The sequence below is a fragment of the Bombina bombina genome, chromosome 9 (assembly GCF_027579735.1).
Source record: "Bombina bombina isolate aBomBom1 chromosome 9, aBomBom1.pri, whole genome shotgun sequence".
NCBI lineage: Eukaryota > Metazoa > Chordata > Amphibia > Anura > Bombinatoridae > Bombina > Bombina bombina.
In genome coordinates this window covers 73,041,436-73,063,912 of record NC_069507.1, presented here as the reverse complement: position 1 = coordinate 73,063,912, position 22,477 = coordinate 73,041,436, and the positions used below count along the sequence as shown (strand labels likewise).

At 37.0% G+C, this 22,477-nt stretch overlaps 1 protein-coding gene across 1 annotated transcript in view; it reads right to left on the bottom strand.

The window, feature by feature from the left end:
- Positions 1-22,477, bottom strand: part of ASAH2 (N-acylsphingosine amidohydrolase 2) — a 123,056-nt gene that overhangs the window by 42,361 nt on the left and 58,218 nt on the right. Inside the window, exons 8-13 of the mRNA XM_053692903.1 lie at positions 19,745-19,870; positions 18,190-18,276; positions 14,822-14,926; positions 12,831-12,912; positions 10,641-10,756; positions 8,506-8,600 (exon numbers count right to left, since the gene is read on the bottom strand). Of these exons, the coding sequence (XP_053548878.1) occupies positions 8,506-8,600; positions 10,641-10,756; positions 12,831-12,912; positions 14,822-14,926; positions 18,190-18,276; positions 19,745-19,870 (611 nt within the window). The remainder of the gene's footprint in view (positions 1-8,505; positions 8,601-10,640; positions 10,757-12,830; positions 12,913-14,821; positions 14,927-18,189; positions 18,277-19,744; positions 19,871-22,477) is intronic.

Here is a 22,477-nt window from a genome sequence, read left to right as displayed (position 1 = left end):
ATGCTAGAGTTCAAGCCAAGTACTACAGGTTTGGGAATAGAACTGGGAAGCTACTAGCTAGAGTGACCAAATTGACTAGGACAAGGACTTCTATTTTAGCGATAAAGCAGGGAGGAACCCTATTAAATAAAGAAACTGATATTCAAGACGCCTTCACTAGCTTCTATAAAAGACTTTACTCGGTGCAACATGTGCTCGACGTGGATAGGGAGAGATTCTGGACACCGATCCGGCTACCAAAAATAGAGCAGAACCAACTTAAGGAGCTTAACTCTCCCATTTCTAAGGAGGAAATAACAGCCACAATTAAACACCTAAAGCTAAAGAAATCCCCGGGCCCTGATGGACTACCGGCGGAGTTCCACAAAATAATGGGATCAGACATAGCTGGGGCCTTGGAGAAACTGTTTAACGGCTTATTAGATGATTCGGTGGTACCCTCGGTTAGATTTGCAGAAGCTAACATTAGCATCATACCAAAGGAGGGACGAGACCCACTCCTGACACAGTCTTATCGCCCTATATCCCTACTTAACCAGGACTATAAAATCCTAACAAAAATTCTGGCGAATAGACTGGCAGGGATCCTACCGTCGCTTATTCATAGCGACCAGACTGGTTTTGTCAAGGGAAGATCCTCTGTCCTTAACATCAGAAGAGTCCAGACAGTTATTCAATATTACTGGCAGCTGTCCCACGATAGTAAGAAGAGAGAAAGTCATAGGGAAGCAGCCTTATTGCTAATCAACGCTGAAAAGGCCTTTGATAAGGTCCTGTGGGAACACCTCTTCCATACTTTGGGGGAGATAGAAGGCTCATTTGTTACCGCGGTATCCAATTTATATAGGGCCCCGCAGGCCTCTATCCTTGTGAATGGGACTGCCACATCGCCTTTCCTGCTACATAGAGGCACGAGACAGGGTTGCCCCCTGTCTCCACTTCTCTTTGACATTGCTATCGAGCCCTTAGCGTGGAGAATCAGACAACAACTAGAGGGAATGTAGATAGGTGACACGGTCTCACATGTCTCGCTCTTTGCGGATGACATGGTGCTATTTGTTCAAGATCCTAGCAAGAATATACCCAAATTAATGGAGTTAATAGAGGAGTTTAGTAAGATCTCTGGGTACGCGATTAACACTGACAAAACAGAGTTAATATGGCTTCTATCAAAGAGTGACAGGCAAATCCCTAATTTTGACTTTAAGGTAGTGGAAGGGAATTTTAGGTACCTGGGAGTAACTCTTAATGTTGATCCGCGGAAGTGGTACTCGATAAACTATGGTCCCCTGTTGGGACAGCTGAAGAACTTGCTTAAAACATGGTCCCCGCTTCCTCTATCCCTATCAGGCAGAGTGAGTCTTATAAAAATGGTCTACTTCCCAAAAATACTCTATTTCTTCCAGACACTACCATTCATACTTAAAAAAACTGACATGCAGAACGTAGTGAGGACGGTCCTTCAATTTATATGGTCTAATAAGAAACATAGGATTAGCTATTCTAAACTCACAGCACCACGTGAGATGGGTGGCCTGGCGTTACCTAATTTTGAACTCTATAACTGGGCAGCTCAGTGTAAGTTTGCTATAGATTGGTTGACGGGGCAAGAAAAATTCACAAACACTAAATTGGAAAACACACTGATAAAACCTTGGACACTAGAAATGGTACCCCATATGACCCATTCACAGGCGACTAAATACCTCAATGACATTGACCTACTGAACGAACCGGCGAGAGCTTGGAGACTAACCTGTAAACATCTGGGAGGGGACCATAGGATAATAGCTTATTTACCATGGGGGGGGGGGTAATCCTGAATTCCCTGCGGGAATCTCATCTGAAGCCTTTCTTCACTGGAAAGAGCTAGGCCTACGCACAGTGGGCCAGACGTTAATGCCAGAGGGAACTCACATGCAAACTTTTGATGAGCTGAGACAGGAGTTCGGACTACCTAGGACACACCACTATGCTTACTTACAGGCTAGGCATTACTATTCCACACTATTGAGAGAGAATAGAGGTGGTGAACAGTCACAGATAGTGCAAAGTGTAAAGTTAGTAGAGCAAGGTATCACATCAATATCACCGCTATATAAGAGGCTGAACAGAACCACGAGCACCTCATGCCTAAGTAGACTTGCTGAGCTCTGGAGCTCCCTGTTAGGGGAGGAGGTGACTAGTAAAGAGATCGAGGAAAGTATACATAAGGTTAAACGACCCACTCTCTCGTCAGAAGTCCGGGAGTCACATTTCAAACTCATACACGACAGCTATATAACACCCAAGAAATTCCAGAAATGGAAAGCAGAAAGAGATAATAAATGCCCAAAGTGTGGGAGGGAAGACGCAGACATTAGGCACATGCTATGGAACTGTCCCAAGCTTGTTAGATTTTGGAAGATGACATCTTACTGGGCAAACCTAAGCATGCATACCCACACTAATGAACTGACACTTAGAACCATTACATTGTTAGACTTCGAGGGAATCCCGAGAAACTCTAAACTATTTATGTCCAACATAGTCTTAATAGCCAGGCGACTGATATTTCAGAACTGGCTCAAACGTAACCCACCTACTGTGACACAGTTGAAGCAGACACTGCTAAGTCAAATGCTCGTTGAACAATCAGACGGATTGGGAGACGTTACTAAAAGAGTGAGGTCTTTTGTTACAAAATGGGAACCATTTATTCTCTCGCTCCCAATCCCGTTGCGTAAAATGGTTATGGCACCTTTTCGAAACACAGAGTACATATTAGAAGCTAACCTGAGAGGCGAGTGGCAGTTTGACTAACCAGGAAACTGGGGACTAGGGGAGATGAGGTGAAGCAACCCGAGCTGGCAAATGTTAGTTTAAGTTAATAAAAATTATTTTGTTTATAAGTAAAATGTGCCTTATAGGAGGACTGACCGAATGTTTATAGGTCATGACTATACCAACAACAAGATTGCACTTTCCATGTTAGCCATTGACCTATCTACTGTTGAAGGTAAGAATCAGAACAGACGAACTTCACAATGTCCTAGTCAAGTTAAATTCTGTAACATTTTATCTATGTTGAATTATTATTGTCTCGGTCTTTCTGTATTTGGCACACAAAAAATAAAGATATTTAAAAAAAAAAAAAAATGAATGCTCTCATATTTGGGGGGCGGAGCCGGCCACGAAACAGCATGGCCGCAAAAGTATAGTGCTCCGAGAAGCTAACTCCTGCCGCACTTGTTAACAGGGGTCCAAGGGAATAAATTACAGATCCTGATGGTATGGGAGCTGGGAGATACCTGCAGACACAGAACGGCATAAAGTGACAGCGGTACATTTATCAGGGATACAGACTTTATACCTGATCCGGTTCAGCCAGGGCCTATAGACGCGCCGCCAGTGGCGCGAATCACCTTTAGTATGCGGAGCTGAGGGGAGACAGGAGGTGCTGATCCAAGCTGCTCAGATCCCGAGGAGTGCCCAATGTCACACAGCGGTAAAACGGACGGGTCGATGGTTAGACCGACTGTCCTTGTCGGCGCAACATCGTGAAGGTAAAGAGAGGGGAGAGCGGGAACCCGCCATCTTTTACAAAAAGACCTACCCACTGGGATACTTTCATGTACAGGGGGAACTATGAGTTTGAGGAAACGGAGGCTAAAACTTTAAATGCAGACTTTTTTCAAGGCTCGCATGAGATATAAAAGAAAGTAAATTTAAAGGGGGCTGCAGTACAGACACAAACAGACCGGAATTACAGAGTCAGAATCACTGTGAGGCTGCTACCACACTAAACCCAACAATCTATTACACAGCCCACGCCACATCCCTGCAGCAATGTTAAAGATTAGTGCTGAAAGTAATATACACATCGATATGACAACTTGTAGTGGGCCATAGAGGGAAAGGAGGAGAGAATTAAAGCAGAGAAGCTCTGTAATTGCTGCTTTGGGACAATATCACTTATAAAGAGTGCTTTTTCGAGATTCGATTGAGCAGCAGTTTAAACAAGGAACAATATCATACAGTTTAGCCTCCTAATCAGCATAGAGGCACATACAATAATTCAGCGCATAGTTCTTGTTATAGCCCTGAAACCCTGTAGGAAATAGAGGGGGTTAGTGGTATACACATATAAAAAAGCACAGTGTAAGGTGGCATAGAAGAGGAGTACTGTAGAATTCTGTGACAGCTGCTTTGAGAAACAACCCTATATAGGGAGTGACTTTACAGGAACAAACAGAACAGCTGCTTGACCAGAATATATCAGAATACAGGGAAGCTTTTAGTTAAGTTTAGAGCCATTTCAAGCAATAATATCGATATGGCGTCTAAAAGACAACAAAAAACAGATAAAATACAAAAATCAGTAAACCCCTCAGGCTCTAAAATGAACGCTTTCTTTAAGGCAGTAGTTGCACCTGGCGCAACAGCTCCAAGCCAACTAATTAAAGATGGTCTGGCTGAAGTCAAAAAAGACATCACAGAATTAGGCAACAGAGTAGTACAGCTTGAGGAGTACGCCGAAGAAGTGTCGGAAACGACAAATCTTACTTCATTGCAACTTCAACACCAAAATACAGAGATCATACAACTGCAAAATCAGTTAGAGGATCTAGACAACAGGGGTCGCAGGCAGAATCTTAAGATAAGAGGAATCCCAGAAAACAGCTCTTAAATTAAGAAAAACCTTCTTTTTCGAGGGAAACAGAGTCGGTTCACTATTAGCTAGGGCTTTGAGAACAAAGACTGGTCAAACACACGTACATAAAATTCAAAAACAGACTGGGACTGATACCTATGACAGTAAAGAAATAGCGGACAGTTTTAGAGACTTTTACGCGAGACTTTACAACCTTGAGCAAATGGATACGCCGACACATTCCGAGGATATAGCACAATATATCCAGAATGCTAACCTAAACCCCTTGACAGACTTAAAGAGGAGTGACTTGGATGCGCCAATAACCCTAAAAGAAATCCTGAGGGTTATTTCCCATCTTCCAATAGGGAAAAGGGAAAAGCCCGGGCCCAGATGGGTTTACTAATTCCTATTATAAAACTTTTAAGCATATCTTAGCCCCACATTTATTGTCCCTGTTCCAAACCATAGACAGCGAATTAAAATTCTCACCCAATATGTTAATGGCACATATCGCAGTTATTTTAAAACCAGATAAACCACAGGATCAGATGGGTAGCTACAGACCTATCTCATTGCTTAATTCGGATATAAAGATATTTAGCAAAATCATAGCAAATCGAATAAATACAGTATTGAACAATATTATACACACTGACCAGGTAGGCTTCACGCCTCGTCGTGAGGCGCGGGACAATACCATACAAGCGTTAACACTATCGACATACGCAAAATTTCACAATATACCGGCAGTTATAATGACGACGGATGCAGAAAAAGCGTTCGATAGGACAAATTGGCGATTTCTTAAAAAAACGTTAGAAACATTTGGATTCGGAACCAAAATGATAGATAGAGTCTGTAGTCTTTATACTTGTCCAAGGGCTAAAGTAAGAGTAAATAGTATGCTTTCAGACCCATTCCCTATCCAAAATGGAACACGACAAGGATGCCCTCTATCTCTTATAATGTTTATATTGACAATGGAGGTGTTCGTGGCCCACATACGCGCCAATAAAGATATAAACGGCATCACTATAGGACCCAATGAATTTAAAATTGCGATGTACACGGACGATATCCTTTTCACAGTCACTTCCCATAGCAGTACTATCCCAGTGATACTTCGGGAAATTGAGAAATTCAGCGCTCTCTCCAATTTTTTAATAAACGAAACAAAATCGGAAGTATTGAACATATCGCTGAGCCCATCAGAATTTCAAAAACTTTCAAAGGTTTGTCCTTTGCGTCTACAGTCAGAGTCAGTTCGGTATTTAGGTATACACCTCTCCCCCAACCCTGCCACCCTCTTTAAGAAAAACTATGAGTCTCTGTTTAGCATGATATCAAGAGACCTTAATGCTTGGGCGACCAAGACACTCTCCTGGTGGGGCAGAATACACTCTATTAAAATGACGACACTACCTAGAATCCTATATTTACTACAAGCCCTTCCTATTCATCTCCCCTCCTGGTTTTTAACCCGAGTACAAGGATGGATAAATACCTATGTATGGGGCAAGATTAGACCCAGAGTTAATAGAAACACCTTATACAGACCTACGATTATGGGTGGGGTGGGATTACCAAAAATAGAGGAATATTATCATGCAGTGACTCTCCAGAGAATATTAGATTGGCATGGTTCATCATCCCACAAAGCATGGGTGTCTATTGACTCTCAAATACTACAAGTCCCATTCGTGAGAGCAGTGTGCTGGGTACCTCCTGATCTTAGACCAGCACAATGCGGGCAATTAGACATACACAAACACCTCTTTAGGGAATGGGAGAAAATAAAAGTCCTGTACCCTCACATTTCATCCATTAGATCTCCATTATTCCCAATAGTCCTTAACACAGAGATGGTAGGGGGTTTAGACAGGGGATTTAGGAGACTTAAAGAGTGGGGATACACGATTCCACTGTGTAGATTTTTAGAAGACGGGAAATTACTAGACAGACACAGGTTAGAGGCTACCGCAGAAGGACGATATGTTCATTGGCTTAAATACGCTCAACTCCAGCATTTTTTGCACACATCACCACACAAGAGGGAATTTCTCCATTCTTTGACCCCCTTTGAAAGACTATGTGACAGGGAGACGACAATCCAGAGTACCCTGTCGGTATCCCGCCGTCTTCTGTTAGAAACTCAAAGCACCACATTACCAAACTTTACAACAAGATGGGCCCACGACCTACATACTGAAATTGATAATAAAGCCTGGCATACTATCTTCCAGAGAACGAGAAAGTCCTCCACCTCCCCACAAATACTTGAAATGAATGTCTCGTTGGTACTTAACCCCAACCAGATTGAACACAATATACCCTGACTCTTCACGTATGTGCTGGAGGGGATGTGGCAGACAGGGAACCCTACTGCATATGTGGTGGGAGTGCCCCATAATTGAGAAACTATGGAAGGGAGTAGAGGTACATCTCCGGAGTTTAGTGGGAGACGCATTTCAATTGACAGCCAGAATAGCACTTCTCAATGACAATACCAGCATTACATGCAAGCTAAGATCCCAGATAGGTCTGAATGGGGCTCGATCGTTAATAGCCAGGGCATGGAAGACATCATTCTCCCCAACTAAAGAGTTGTGGATAGAAAGAACAACTGAACTCATGTGTTTAGAGGAGTATGGCTTTTTAAAACGGAATCAGTTATCCTTCTTCCTAGATGCTAAATTTTTGTGGGACACTACACTTATGCCACCTCAACACACAGTACATTGTTAGGATCCCTGTGGGTGAGGGGTCCATTGATAAGGAGGTCTGTTTGTTTCGCACCTTCCCCCCTGGCCCGTGGAGCCAGGATGATACAGAGGAGACTCGCTGATGAGAGGCGAATTAGTATATTAGAGATAATAGGTAAGATTGTTAGCCTTTATGATTATTTTCCTTTTTAGTATGGAGAAACCTACAAGTGATATGTATTAACAATGGAACGAAGAATTAGTTAATAGAATAATAGTTAAGTTAGTTTTTGTAATTCCTGCTGAACAGTCTAAATAGACATTTGAGCATATACCTACAATGTATAATGACTGTATGATGTTACATGTAAACTGAAAACATAATAAATATAAAAAAATAAATAAATGAATGCTCTCTGTCAACAATCGTATTATACACAAAATATGTACACAGACATCAATTAACATAACATGAGTACAATAATGCCACATAGTGCTTATTGATACAAGTAGTACAGAATGTATAAATCAGAATAGCAGCACCCTAGCATAGTGGGATCTATGCTCTCCTAATACATTGCAAAGTAGTTATCATAACAATAATATAGAGCAATCAACGCCAAGTTCAAATTGTGTATGTATCACTAAAAAGTATATGGTGGACATAAAATATAAGGATTGCGAAACGCAACCACACTCAGGATTTTTTTCTCGCTTGCTTTGAAGTTTGCTACCATTACTATTATAATACTTTATTTTGACATTTTGGCGATATATATACAGTCACACCTCCTTTCAATATATTTTCCTGCATAGGAATGCTGTGCTGATATAGGCCTAGATTACAAGAATAGCGCTATTTATAGTGCTGGGTGCGCTATCAATATTGTGGGCCTTCGCTCAAAATAGCGCACAATCTGGTATTAAAAGTCATTGGTAAAACAGAAGTACCAAAGAATGTTTAGCTCGGCTGGCATCTATTTAGCGCGCCCTATAAACTAAATATTGTTCAGATTACAAATTGTGAGTTATGTGTTGCGCTTGAGATTATGCAGTAAAGAGAATTTGTGTATTTCATAGCAAACACTATTTAGCTAGTAACGTTTGTCACATTAACTATTTCTTTAAGATTGAATACCATTTGATAAGATTTGAAAGCATACGTACGTAAACTCTCCAGGCACAGCAAGTACTGCTAAGGGCCCAATAGTGAGGATCTGAACATCAATTATTGTTGGGTGCCAGGGTAGAGGAACATTCATCTACAAGAAAGAATGAGAAAAATAGTGATTCATAGCTGAATTATAATTCTTGGTTTCTGCAGAACTATATTGAGTATGTAACAGACACCATAATAACTGTAACATTCTACTACTCACCTTAGATTAAATTTGTGGACCAACCAGGGATTTTTCTACACATTTTAAATATCTGTGGTAGTTAGGGTTACTGGATGGAGTCCCAATTCTCTACTAACCATCCCCAATTTTCTTATTTAAACAACCATTCTCCCCTTTTCCAATTCTAGTCCACTTTTCTTTTTTATTTTATTTTTTTAACTGTAAACACTCTGCTAACTTCAAGGCTCCTAGTTTCTGTTATTCAGATGACTGTGGCAAAACTTTAAAGTATTGAACACCAGTGGCATCTTAAAGGCATATTAAACACTTTTGAAATTGTAATTTAAAATGTTTAAAGGGAAATGAAACCCAACATTTTCTTTCATGATTCTGAGAACATACATTTTTCCCAATTTACTTCTATAATCAAATATACTTTGTTCTTTCTGTGTCCTTTGTTGAAAAACAGATAGGTATCCTCAGGAGCGTGCACATGTCTATATGGCAGCAATTTTGCTTTTAACAATGTTATACATTTGCAAGAGCCCTAGATAGCAACAGTGTGATTTAAGTAAGTTAACTCTGAAAATGGTGAGTTTTCCAATTCCTACGAGAATTTTAAGTGCAGGCTTCAAACTCTACAAGAATTAGATTACATTAATACACACACAGGCATTGTTTGGTCACTAAAGCAACTCATTTATATCTGAGGATATAAGATAAGGATAAAGAGAATGAGAATGAAGATGATCAGTGGGGTATATTCCAATATTTTTTATGAGATTTTTTCTGGCAAAGATTAAAGTGGTGCAATAAAATGTTTTTTTGTGTTTTTTTTAATCTGGAACCATTTTAATCCATTAAAAAAACAGAGTTTTTAAATAGTTTTCTAAGGAAAAACTCTTCAGATACATATTACTGAAACTCTATCTACCCCCCTGGATTTTCTGGCTATCCTGCAGATTCATTTGCAAGTACAAATGTCTTAGTTTCCAGAGACTTCACCCATTACGTCCCATTACGCTTCCTGACTCTGCCTGCAGCACGCCCAGACCACAGATTACCCATGTTCCCTCACATCCTGTTACAGGTCCATCCACCAAACATCCATCACTTCCCTGCCCTGAGAAACCTCTGGGAATTTTGGGAAGTATGCTGAAACCTCTCCCAAACTCTATTCCAGTCTTTCAGAAAACACTTTAAAGGTAAAGCCAGTCATGCGCCCCACTTTACTCAGAAAATTACAACTAGCAATATTTTATACATCATTCATAAAGAATACAGAAATGGTTTATCAGTTATGCATGAGAATGTTCAGCAAATATTATGTATCTATTTGTCTGTCTGTCTATCTATCAATTGTCTATCTATTCATCTGTCTGTCTATCCGTCTGTCTGTCTATCGTCTATCTACCATCTATCGATCTGTCTGTCTATCTATCACAAACTTCACATATCCAACACTTACATACCTAAAAACAGCAAATACTATAATGTGATGTTATGTTAAAGGGATACTAACCCCACATCTTTTCTTTCATGATTCAGATAGAGCATGCAATTTTAAGCAACTTTCTAATTTACTCCTATTATCAATTTTTCTTTGTTCTCATGTTATCTTGATTTGAAAAAGCAGTAATAAAAGGTTAGAAGCCGGCCCATTTTTAGTTCAGCACCTTGGTAGAGCTTGCTGATTGGTTTGCTACATTTAGCCACAAATCAGCAAGTGCTACCCAGGTGCTGAACAAAAAATGGTCCGGCTCTAAAGCTTACAGTACTGCTTTTTCAAATCAAGATAGCATGAGAACAAAGAAAAATTGATAGTAGGAGTAAATTTGAAAGGTGCTTAAAATCTCATGCTCTATCTGAATCATGAAAGAAAAAAATTGGGTTTAGTATCCCTTTAATACAGTATTCATATGAGCTAACATTTTCCACACAATTACATCCATTGTCATATACCTCTCCAGTGTTCAACAAGATTGGTTTAGGCTTATGGCACTCTTTAGTTTCATTAGAGGGAACACCAAGAATTGCATCACGTATTCCATCCCAAAATGGATCCCCTTCTACAGCTCCTGGAAATATATCATTTTGGACAGATATGTAATGAATTATTTTTTAAAATACTTTATATTGTTTGAATTGACTTTCAGTTATAAACCTAATTTAATTTTTCGGAATGTTACAATTGGTTAGGACTTTTGAGATCAAAGTTAGACTTTAAACCGTTGCATAATTAGAGTTTGGGGGGGGGTATTTTGTATATATGTGTGTGTGTGTGCGCATTTAGATATATACACATAGAAAACATTTTTCAGAATAATAATTTTGGAGGAAAAAATAATAATTTTGTTTGGTAGTGTCGTTTGGAATAAATGTGTTAATAAATATACGTTTAACTAAATTTCCTGTTGCATGCATTCGTTTTTTTTTCTTATGGGACTGTTCAGTAAGCATGTACAGACAAACTCAATAAATATGGAAAATGAATTGTTTTTTTATACTTGCCTGAATCTAAATTCATGTCTAATATATACTAGCCAAGATTACAAGTGGAACACACAAATGTTAGTGCTTGGATGCACTATTATCCATACAGCGCAATCCATATTGATTATATTTTTACTCTCATATTACAAGTTCAAAGTAAAATATTAGTGCTCGAGCAAAAGCCTAGGGCTCGCGTACACCTGGATGTCATATAGAATTGTTGCACTAAACCCTCAAATTAAAGATTTCTATGGGGGGCACAATGAAAATCTCATTTAAGGTGTCGCTCAGATGCTAAGCGAAAAGTGTGCTAAGCCTAACATGCGCTAACCTGAAGTCGAAGGCCAACAAGTTGAGTTCTTAACTAACATTATGCTTTCTATGTGTGTATGTATGTGTTTATTTGTATATGTATGCATCTATGCGTATACACATACACATACAGTATATATATATATATATATATATATATATATATATATATATATATATATTTACACCTTTGAGCCCTTCCTAATCCAACACATTGTCATGTAATATATTATTATATTAGAAATGTTTTACTGTTATGCATATATTCTAGCTTTACTTCAACTCTCCAAGAGCACTTATTTCTTCAGTGGTACACATCTCACCACGTGTAATATTAGCTATGATAACGCACCCTGTGCTATCCATAGAAAACATAGAACACACCAAAAAAAAATTCAGCCATGCTAAGATTATCTAGTAAATCTTTTTTACCATTCACTCGTAATATCAGATTGTGCGCTATATAAATAGTGATCCTTGTGCTATTGATTTCACTGCATTAGTAATCTAGGCAATATTGTGTTTCTACCTTGCTCCCTCTGTATTATAAATCATTACATCATCCAATTAATGTAGATCTGAATGTATATCAATTAACATAATTGCTTACAATGTTCAAAAACCTTTATATACAGGATATTTTTTCCATTTTGCTTTTATTAATTATTACTATATGGATAAAACAATAGTTACTGGTAAATGCGTTGCTGTTTTGAAAGTGGTCATTCAAAACCATGGTCATACTTACTGATTTACATTTTAATTGCTATTTATTGATTATGGGGCATTTAAAGTAAATGTACATTTTGATGAATCAGTGCCCGGTTTTTAATAATCCTATTAAAAACATGGGCTCTTTCATTCATCAAACTTTGTTTCACTGCTTTTTTTAAAATACTTACCTTTTCTTTCTGCAAGCCGCTCCAGCGCTTCCTCCGCCCGTCGCAAGCCTCTGCCGACATCAGAAATGACGATTCCGGCCTTCCACCAATCACGGCATTGCTTTTGGCAAAGATTCCCCGGGGGGGGAAGCCGTGATTGGAGGATGCCGGAATCATCATTCCTGACGTACAAAGAGGCTTGCGACGGGCTGGAGAAGCGCTGGAGCGGCTTGCAGAAAGAAAAGGTAAGTATTTTAACAAAAGCAGTGAAATTTAAAGTTTGATGAATGAAAGTGCCCCTGTTTTTAATAGGATTATTAAAAACCGGGCACTCATTCCACAAACTTTACATTTACTTTAAGGAGTAAAGTTCGCTCAAAGCAATTCTGTTTATACTGATCTTATATTTTATTGTGTATATATTTTACTTGTTGTATATTGTACCAAAGTTTACTATATGCCTTACCTTGTGTAAAATTAAGAATTCCAACTCCATCAATAGTACCAGCAGCAAAACTATGACCAAGTGCTGGCTTACAGGTCTTTGCCTTAAAGGGATAAATAAAAGTGAGTTGCAAACTTGCAATATTCTCGTTTAGGTACAAGTAACAAGTTTTTTTGTTTGTTTTTGTGTTTGCTTTTTTCATTTCTAAAACATTCAAAAAAAAAAAATATATATATATATATATATAGTCCAGAAAGAAAGGCACTCAACGGGTCTTGAAATACAAAAGATAACTTCTTAACCTTAATAAAGAAGTTATCTTTTGTATTTCAAAACCCGGTGCCTTTCTTTCTGAACTGTACAGAATTGTGTATATCTAACTACTGAGAGTGCTGTACCACCTATAATTGCTTATTTATATATATATATATATATATATATATATATATATATATATATATATATATATATATATATATGTTTCATAATAGTTGTAAGAATTATATGGAAAGTTCACAAAGAAATAATTAAAATCTGGGTATTTTCTTGAATATATTGCTTGCCGATATTGTCCCACACTACAAGTTACGTGCTAATTATAGCTTGGGTCTCCATAAGCGATATTGATGGAACATACTAACATTTGCATGCAACTTGATATTACAAGTAATCCTATTTACAAGAGAAATAGCACTGGTATTACAAGTTGAAAGTTACAGGTTGTAAAGTGTAAGGTTTAAAACCTTTTTGTCACAAAACACATCAAAAACATATTAAAAAAAAGTATTACACTCAGATATACACATTTTAATTAAAAATATAATTTAAATATTAATAAAAAGTTATTAAAATGGTTAAAGGGATATGGTATATGGCAAGAGTGTTTTACTGGGAAGGGCTCCAATATTTGTGTTTAAATACGTGTATGTGTGTGTATATATGTGTATTTATGTGTTTATATATGTAAATATGTTTGAGCACACATGCATACATATATACACATAAAAACATATACACACACACACACATATATATATATATATATATATATATATATATATATATATATATATATATATATATATTTACACACACTTTTGAGCCCTTTCCAGTCAAATACCTTCAAACATGCAAAATAATTTAATAGTAACTCTCAAAAATGATCGTTCTGTCTGTGATTGTAAGTAACAAAAAGATTATTTAGTTCATATAACATAATATGTTAAGTTGGGATGAAAAATATTGCAAGCAAATACAAATATATACATTTTTTTTTTTTTTTTGCTTGAGCGCTAACTGCGCTCTAGTTAACATATTAGCGCAGCTGGATTTGTGCGCATATTACAAGTTGAAAGTAAAAATTTAGCACACAAGGAAAAGGCACGTTAACTTCAGGATTTCGGATAATGCTATCGCGCTAACTCCTTCTCTCCACAGAGTTCTATGGGGCTTGGTGTTAAAAAACTATTAGTTCTATACCTGGTATAAAAACAACCAGGGCCGGTGCAAGGGTGTTGACCCTTCAGTTGAAGTTACATTTTGTTGTCCCCTCAACAAATTACAAACTTTGCCCTTACTGCTTCCAGACAAAGGGCTAGATTACAAGTGGAGCGCGGTAAATTAGCGATCCACTTGTAATCTTGCTTAAATGTTTTAGAGATGTGATTAACTTGCTAGTTATATTATGCCGTATTATATTTAATAATACAAAATAGATACTGCTATTAATACACAAAAACGTTGACTGTTCATCAAAAAGGCCCATAGCATTGGCGCAGTGTACTAAGGCCCATAGAATTTGTGGTAGTGCATAGTCATCTTCATCTGTGCTACTTTAGCTCGCATGACACCAGGAAAATTAACAAAAAACTACAATGAAAATGTACATTATTTTTTATTGAAAGCATAAAGGCATTCTCTTTCCTCTCTACTCAAACATAGACTATTTTGCTATTTTGAAAATCTATGGGGTGTGGGGCATCAAAGAAACGAGTCTTTATATTGGTACTTACGGTGTGTGTTTCATTAATCTGCACAGTGACATTACTCATGTCCACCCACTGGTGAGCTGAATTAAGTTCTCCTTCTATTTCCTTGGAAGCCGAGTTGTATAATTCCTATGTTTAAAAAAATAAGTAAAAAATAACAGCATTAAAATGAACATATTAAATATAATATGACTCATATTTTAGAGGATGCATAGAAGAGCTTTCACCAATTTTATAGCTGAAATAACATCATTCTACTTTAAAATGTGTTTAAATGGATTTATCATTTTGTCTGTGCAAGAATGTTTACATATATGCTTTTTAAAGAGCATTGTTGGGAGTTGTCTTTATCAGCCAATGGTCAGCAGAGTCCCAGGACTCAGTTGTTCATGCACTTTCATCTAGTTACATTTAAACAGCATTTATCTAACATTTTTCATGCACAAAAATATTGTAACATGTTTGACTGCAGATTTTTCATATATACAGTAGAACTTCAATTTAAGTACTATGTCCCTTAAATTTTATGTGATCTTTATTACATTATTCTAGTGGTAAGATTGTAAAAAACAAATTTGCTCAGATTCTGCTCACAACCTAAAAAGTCTCCTTCCTTTCTCACGCTGTATAAGTAGTAGAAAATAATCTGCTGTGCTGATTGCATCCTCTTCTACCCTAGGACCTTGAAGTGTATCTATTTTAATTTGTTTCCTGTTTTATTTTTATCCAAAAACATGACAAATCTTCCAAACAATTACTGTTTGTTATGTCTGTTGGATGTGCGACAAAGATTTTGGCCTAGGAGTTTAAGTTACAGAAAAACTTTATTTACTTTGGTGACAGTTTACAATTTTTACAATGTAAGTGTGTGAATGTGTCATTAGATTCACTAATTCCATGTTTAGCTTCTCCGGCCTCCTTTATTAATTAACACTACTTATTTACTAAAGAATGCAGAGGTGTGTGAACTTTAGTTAATGTTTCGTGAAGTTGAAATGACTTGGAGTGCAGTGGTTGGGGAGGCTGTTAGTGAATCTACCCCAAAATCAGTGTGTTTGTAGGGTAGATTCACTAACAGGTTGCCTAAACCAAAGTGGCGTTGCCAGGGGGCACTAGCTCGTATTACAAGTTACGTTTTTTTGATTGTGTGCAAGTTACAGACTTCCCACTGTGAAGTTACCAGAAAACTTATAGTTTCACATTAAACAAATGCAAATCACTAACACAATGGCCATTCAGCATGAATATCCCTTACAATACAAGTGGTTGCATCATACAGTGTTAAAGGAAAATAGCAATTTTTATGTTTAAAATTAACTTTTCCACTTCCAAAATAATAGCAAAACTTGTAATTGAATTATTTATCTATTTGAGCTGGGGCATTATGGGTATACTGTGCATTATACATATTTGTAAACTTCTTTTTTTCTTTTTAACATTGAGAACCAAACAAAACACCTAGTAAAAGACAGACTCTGTCAGGTTTCAAAAGAATTATGAAATTTCTGCTATTTTCAGGGATTCTACAACTCACAAAATTCACATGGAAAATTATCAAATTGCGGTTGGACAAGGAGTCTAATAGAGAACCTGTCCGTCCGCAATCACCACTTATGATTCAGCATCACTTGATGCCGTTAAAGATCACACAAGAGCTGTCTTGTGCAATTCTACCCCCTGCTCTCAGACAGTCGCACAAGAGCAGGGCCTGTCAATCACCCTGGACAAGCGTGGAGAAGAAGCAGGAACTGCTTATTAAAATGGTGGCTGCAGCCCTACTCATGCAAGCCTGTACTACAAGCTTTAAGAAGATGCAACATGCAGGCGCAGCTTGATAAAAAATTTCCCCTCAGTAATACCAATGAGGGAGTAGACTGCTGCTTGGTTTAGTAGTTCTGTCACTACCAGCGCCCAGCTGAGTATATGATTTAGGTCATTATTATATATGTACAGATTTTTATAGTGTTCTTCTCTCTTGTATGTGAACTTTAATTACTTTCTTTCCATTATTTATTTATTAATAATTTAAAGAACAGTAATTGAGTTCAACTGTTTTAGTGCTCTACTATCATATAAATATACACATAAAATTCATAATGGAACTAAACTCATATCCAGAAATTTTCACTTTGGGCTTCTAATACTACTCCCTGCTGCTTTTTAAATGGTCTTATCTTCAATCTGGACTTGTGAAGATGTTATACTAAATGAACATTTTTTTTCATGAAACCTGTGTCAGTGTTTCAGTTATTCAATTAACCGTTTGTCTACCAGAAAGGGCGACGTGTTAGTCTCAGACCTTTTGGGAAGCCAAGCGGTTAAACCCATTTTAAATTTGGGATTTTTTCAGCCAGGCTTGTTCAGCCTAAGGGCCACTCTTTTATATTTACCCATTTATAATACACAAAATGCTTATGGGGATCCAATGTATACGTTTTGGGTTCTAAGTGAATGTGTTGGTTTGTTGCAGTTATTAAAGGAACAGTCTAGGCAAAAATAAACTTTTATTATTATTATTATTATTTTATCTTTAATTTTGCTTTGTTCTCTTGGTATTATTTGTTGAAAGCTAAACCTAGGTAGGCTCATATGCTAATTTGTAAGACCTTGAAGGCTGCCTCTAATCTTAGTGCATTTGGACAGTTTTTTACAGTTAGAGGGCGTTAGTTCATGTGTGCCATATAGATAATATTGTGCTCTTGTTGATTTACCTATGAGTCAGCACTGATTGGCTAAAATGCATGTCTGTCAAAAGAACTGAAATAAGGGGGCAGTCTGCAGAAGCTTTGATACAAGGTAATCACAGAGGTAAAACATGTATTAATATAGCAGTGTTGGTTATGCAAAAATGGAGAATGGATAATAAAAAGGAATTATCTATATTTTTAAACAATACAAATTCTGGAGTAGACTGTCCCTTTAAATTGCTTGGTTAAAGTTAAAAAAAATATAGCTCCTCATTTGAAAAGGTTAAACATTCCTGCTGCAAACTTTAGATGCAAGTTAACCATGTATGCACTTAATATAAAGTGTGTTTTTAACTTGTGGTTGCACTCATTCATGTGTCTGCCTTGGTGCCTTTGTTTGCCTTTAAAAAAAACACAAGTACAAGTGCTAACCAATCAGATGCTATAAATACTCAGAGATCCTGATTGGTGCATTTGTTTGACTTTAAAAAAAAAAAAAACATGCACAAGAGCTAACCAATCAGCTGCTATAAATACTCAGAGATCCTGATTGGTGCATTTGTTTGCCTTTTAAAAAACCACATGCACACAAGCTAACCAATGAGTTGCTATAAATACTCAGAGATCCTGATGATAGTAGAAATACATTATATTATGAATACAAACACTAAATAAAAGTAACAGAATGACATATGTAGAACATACCTTGGCCTTGGAGAATATTTGTTCTCCTATTATTCTGGTGCTGTCAAATATATTATCTCCAGGGCCCTTAGCCATGCAGGTTGATATCTAAGAAACCGAAAAACAAAGTTATATTGTGGGTGGAATCAAATACAACTAAACTCTAGTAGAGTCAATTTTATTATTATTATTATTTATTTATAAAGCACCAATAGATTACGCAGCCCTGTTCATGGGTACAAAGATAAAAAGTACAGTACAATACCATATAAGACACCGGACAAAATTAAACAAATTTAAACAAATGAATAAAGGGGGAATTGAGGGCCCTTTTCCCATGGGAACTTACAATCTAGATGGGTAGGAGGGTGAGAAACAGGAGGTGGGGACTGCAAAGGTGATAATGATGTTAGTGTGGAGTTAGAAGAGGGCAACTATTAGGCAAGTGGAATTCATTTGTTATTGATTTAGTGATATGCTTCCCTGAACAAAAAAGTCTTCAGGGAGCATTTAAAGGAGGAGAAGTTAGGGGAAAGTCTGACAGCTCGAGGAAGTGCATTTCAGAGGGTCGGTGCCGCACGAGAGAAGTCCTGCAGTCTAGCATGGGAGGAGGTGATGGTAGAAGATGCAAGGAGCATGTCATTGATAGATCTTAGGGAGCGCGGGCTGGAGTATATTTGTTGATTAGTAAGGACAGGTGGGGGGTCTAGGTTGGTACAGGCTTTGTAGGTCAGGGTGAGAATTTTGAATTTAATTCTGCTGTGAATGGGGAGCCAGTGAAAGGACTCGCAGAGAGGTGTAGCAGATACAGCGTGTCGGGAGAGGTGGATTAGTCTAGCAGAGGCATTTAGGATGGATTGAAGGGGAGAGGCGGGTGCGCGGAAGGCCAGTTAGAAAGTTATTACAGTAGTCAAGAAGAGAAATTACTAGGGAGTGGATTAGCTGTTTAGTAGTTTCAGCACTCAGAAACTGACACATTTTGGAGATATTGCGTAGGTGGTTGTGACAGGATGAAGAGAGCAATCCAGTCTGCTGGATGACTGTGAGATTCCAGTCTGCCTCATTTGTACCATTCCACTCTGGTGCAACACCAAATGTGAGTGTATTTATCAATATCATTACACATCTATCTATCATTTGGCAATACAAGGCTATGTGGCTCCCCTGTCTATGTTTTTAACCTACAGATAGCTGATCCTGGGAGTTGGACCATACCCCCTTACAGAGAGGTGCTTTGGCCTGGATCAATTAAGGACTTTTAAGCACTTATTTTGCACTGTATTCACTTATCAATTGATTTATAGGACATTTTTATGATTTGATATTATTACTCAGTGCTCATCACATTCATATATATATATATATATATATATATATATATATATATATATATATATATACACACATTTTGTATAGGCCACCCCCTATCTTTCATTCTTGTTCAGTGGTTAAGAAGCTTCAGTGTGATGGCTGACATATTGCTAAGGGAATATCAGTAGATTGCAGTTGAGTTGCTATTAATAGCATCTTAGGATACAGCAGTATCTTATAATGAATAATTTGTTTTTCAGCTCACCCCTCCAATCGGACATGTGCTTGTAGGGTTTTCACATGAATCTCCTGTGTTTATACAGTGAGGACCTTTAGTGTTTGGTGTTACATCTCCAAGATTTGATGATGCAAAGGCTGCTACAAATGAACCCTGCAACAACAACAACAACAAATTTATACATTGTTCACACGTAAAGGGGCACTAAGCTCAAAACACTACACAAAATTATTTATTATGCGTAATAAAAAAAGGTTCCCAACATACTTTTATTATATATTATTATTACATGCTGTAATGTTGCCCCTACTCGCTGTGGAACTGTATGTGTTTAACCTTTTGCAGCTCCAAAGCAGAACACAGCTGGTGACTGGCGGGTTCATGCAACTGCCGATTGGCTCATTAGTTATTTCCTACTTGGGACCTGCAGTTCTTTGTGACTCCCGAACAGGACTTTATTTATGTGCAGGGGTTAAACACACAGAGTTCCACAGGGAATAACAGAAAATTTACATAGATTACAATTAGAACATATATATTTTTTTCACTATAATTTCCCTTTAACCAGATACAAGGTACCTGCCACCTAAATCTGGGACTGTGCCACTGATCATTTATAGGAAATATATTATTATTTGTGTTTTTAATAGTCAAAAATATATATGCACCACTAAATACTTCTAAAATATTCATTTGTGGTCCCCCTGTGTGTTAGGAAGATGGCAATCTCTGATGTAAAACATTAATAAGGTACTACAATTTTATAAACCTAATTAGATTTCATAATCATCATTTTCTCCACCCTCAGATTTTTATTGTTGTTTTTCTATTTTATGTGATAGGTCATTGTTGCAGAACATTTAAGACAAGGCTGCTTCTTGCTGTTTAAGACTCATTTGGGGTTAAACAACTTATGTACTTTAACTATGAAGATCACTAGCTATCATTATTTCAGTGAAGGAGTCTATAATGCTGTTAACAAAATATGTACTGTTTATTTGCCAGCCAGGCAGAAAACTGTCTCAGCACTAATACTATGGATCAATAGTTAAGCAGACCATTTTGAATACAAGTTTAAAGTAAAGACAGTGATTAGTGATTTAGCATTAAAGATATATTATACTCTAACTTTGTCTCTCACATCTAAAAGAGAATATTTCAAAATGTATAAACAAAAAACATATTTTTCTATGGGAGTTTACCCTATCAGCCAGTGAGCAATAAATATGTAGGTATTAGCTGCACATGCAGTTACTGGTTGTTTAAATTTAAAGGGACAGTAAAGTTAAAATTAAACTTTCATGATTTAGAATGTACAATTTTACTCAATTCTCATATGTACATCTATAATCAGATGTTATATTATTATTATTATTATTATTATTATTATTATCATCAGGTATTTATAAAGCGCCAGCAGATTACGCAGCGCTATACAAGTAATAATAAAACATTACAGGGATGCATTACATACACAAACAAACAAGTACAATATTGGGGTTATTACAGTTGTAGGTGAAGTAATTGAGTTATACAAAAGGAGAGGAATGCCCTGACCTTGAGCACAATCAGTAGTAGTTCACTTTAAATACAAAGTGGCCTGAAGGTAGAGAGGCTCTCAAGCTTACAATCTAAAGGAGAGGGAATGGACACAGAAGGTAAGGAGAAGGGAAATATGTCTGATATAAGGCAGGGTAAACTGAGAGTGAGTGATGACATAGGCAAACAATAAGAAAAAGTGTGTGGCGAGTGGGCAAATTAGGATTGGAAAAGAGTGTAGTTAAGTGTCAGTGCAGAGGCTGTGAAAATGTAGTGTCTCTATCCTGGATTGTTACTGACAGCTGCACCTAATTGCTGTTAGGAGGTGTTTATATATTAAGGTATATATATATATTCTATGTTCTTTTGGTCTCATTTGTTGATGAGTAAACTTAGATAGGTTCATATTAGCCTAGGAGTTTGCACATGTCTTTAGCACACTATGGCAGTGTTTGCAACAATATATAGCACTGCTACAAACAGTGTTGCAAAACGATGCTAAAGACACGAGCAGCCTCCGGAGCTCCTATGAGCCTACATAGATTTACTCTTTAACAATTGATATCAAGAGAATGAAGCAAATGTGAAAAAATAAATATTTTATCATGTTTAACAGTTGCACTTTCATGATAGAAGGATTTCAGTACTATGACCCTTTAACTGCAGGCGTCAGATTTATTGATCTTTCTGAAATCAGTTAAATGCATTTAGCCTTGATATAATTCACATTTATACCATATTATAGCATTTTCTAGGAAAACAGGATCCTGTATTATCTGAAAGTCTAAACATTATCTTATAATTATTTGCATCATTCTTGTGAACTTTATTGTGCATCAGTCAAATTGTAATTTATTGCTTACTTTTAGCACTGACAGCTATGCAATCTCACATACCACATCCATTATGTTTTACTTCAAAAAAGTTCAATACATTCTGGTATCTAGAATAGTGTTCCAGACAGAATGTTCAGACTGTAGTCTATTAGTTAATTATTAGCTTAATAGCTTTTTAGTTAATAAGGTAATGAGGAAGTGTCAGTCTTCTTTAATACCATTTAAAAGAGAATATGTTTATTACAAAAAAACAACATTACAATTTGAAGTCTAGAAATGTCACTTTGTATGTTACAGTACAAACAAATCAGTATTTCATTAAAGTGTCATTTTACTAAAATTGATAAATAAAATAAGCTGCTCTATTTCATTAGACATGTTTATT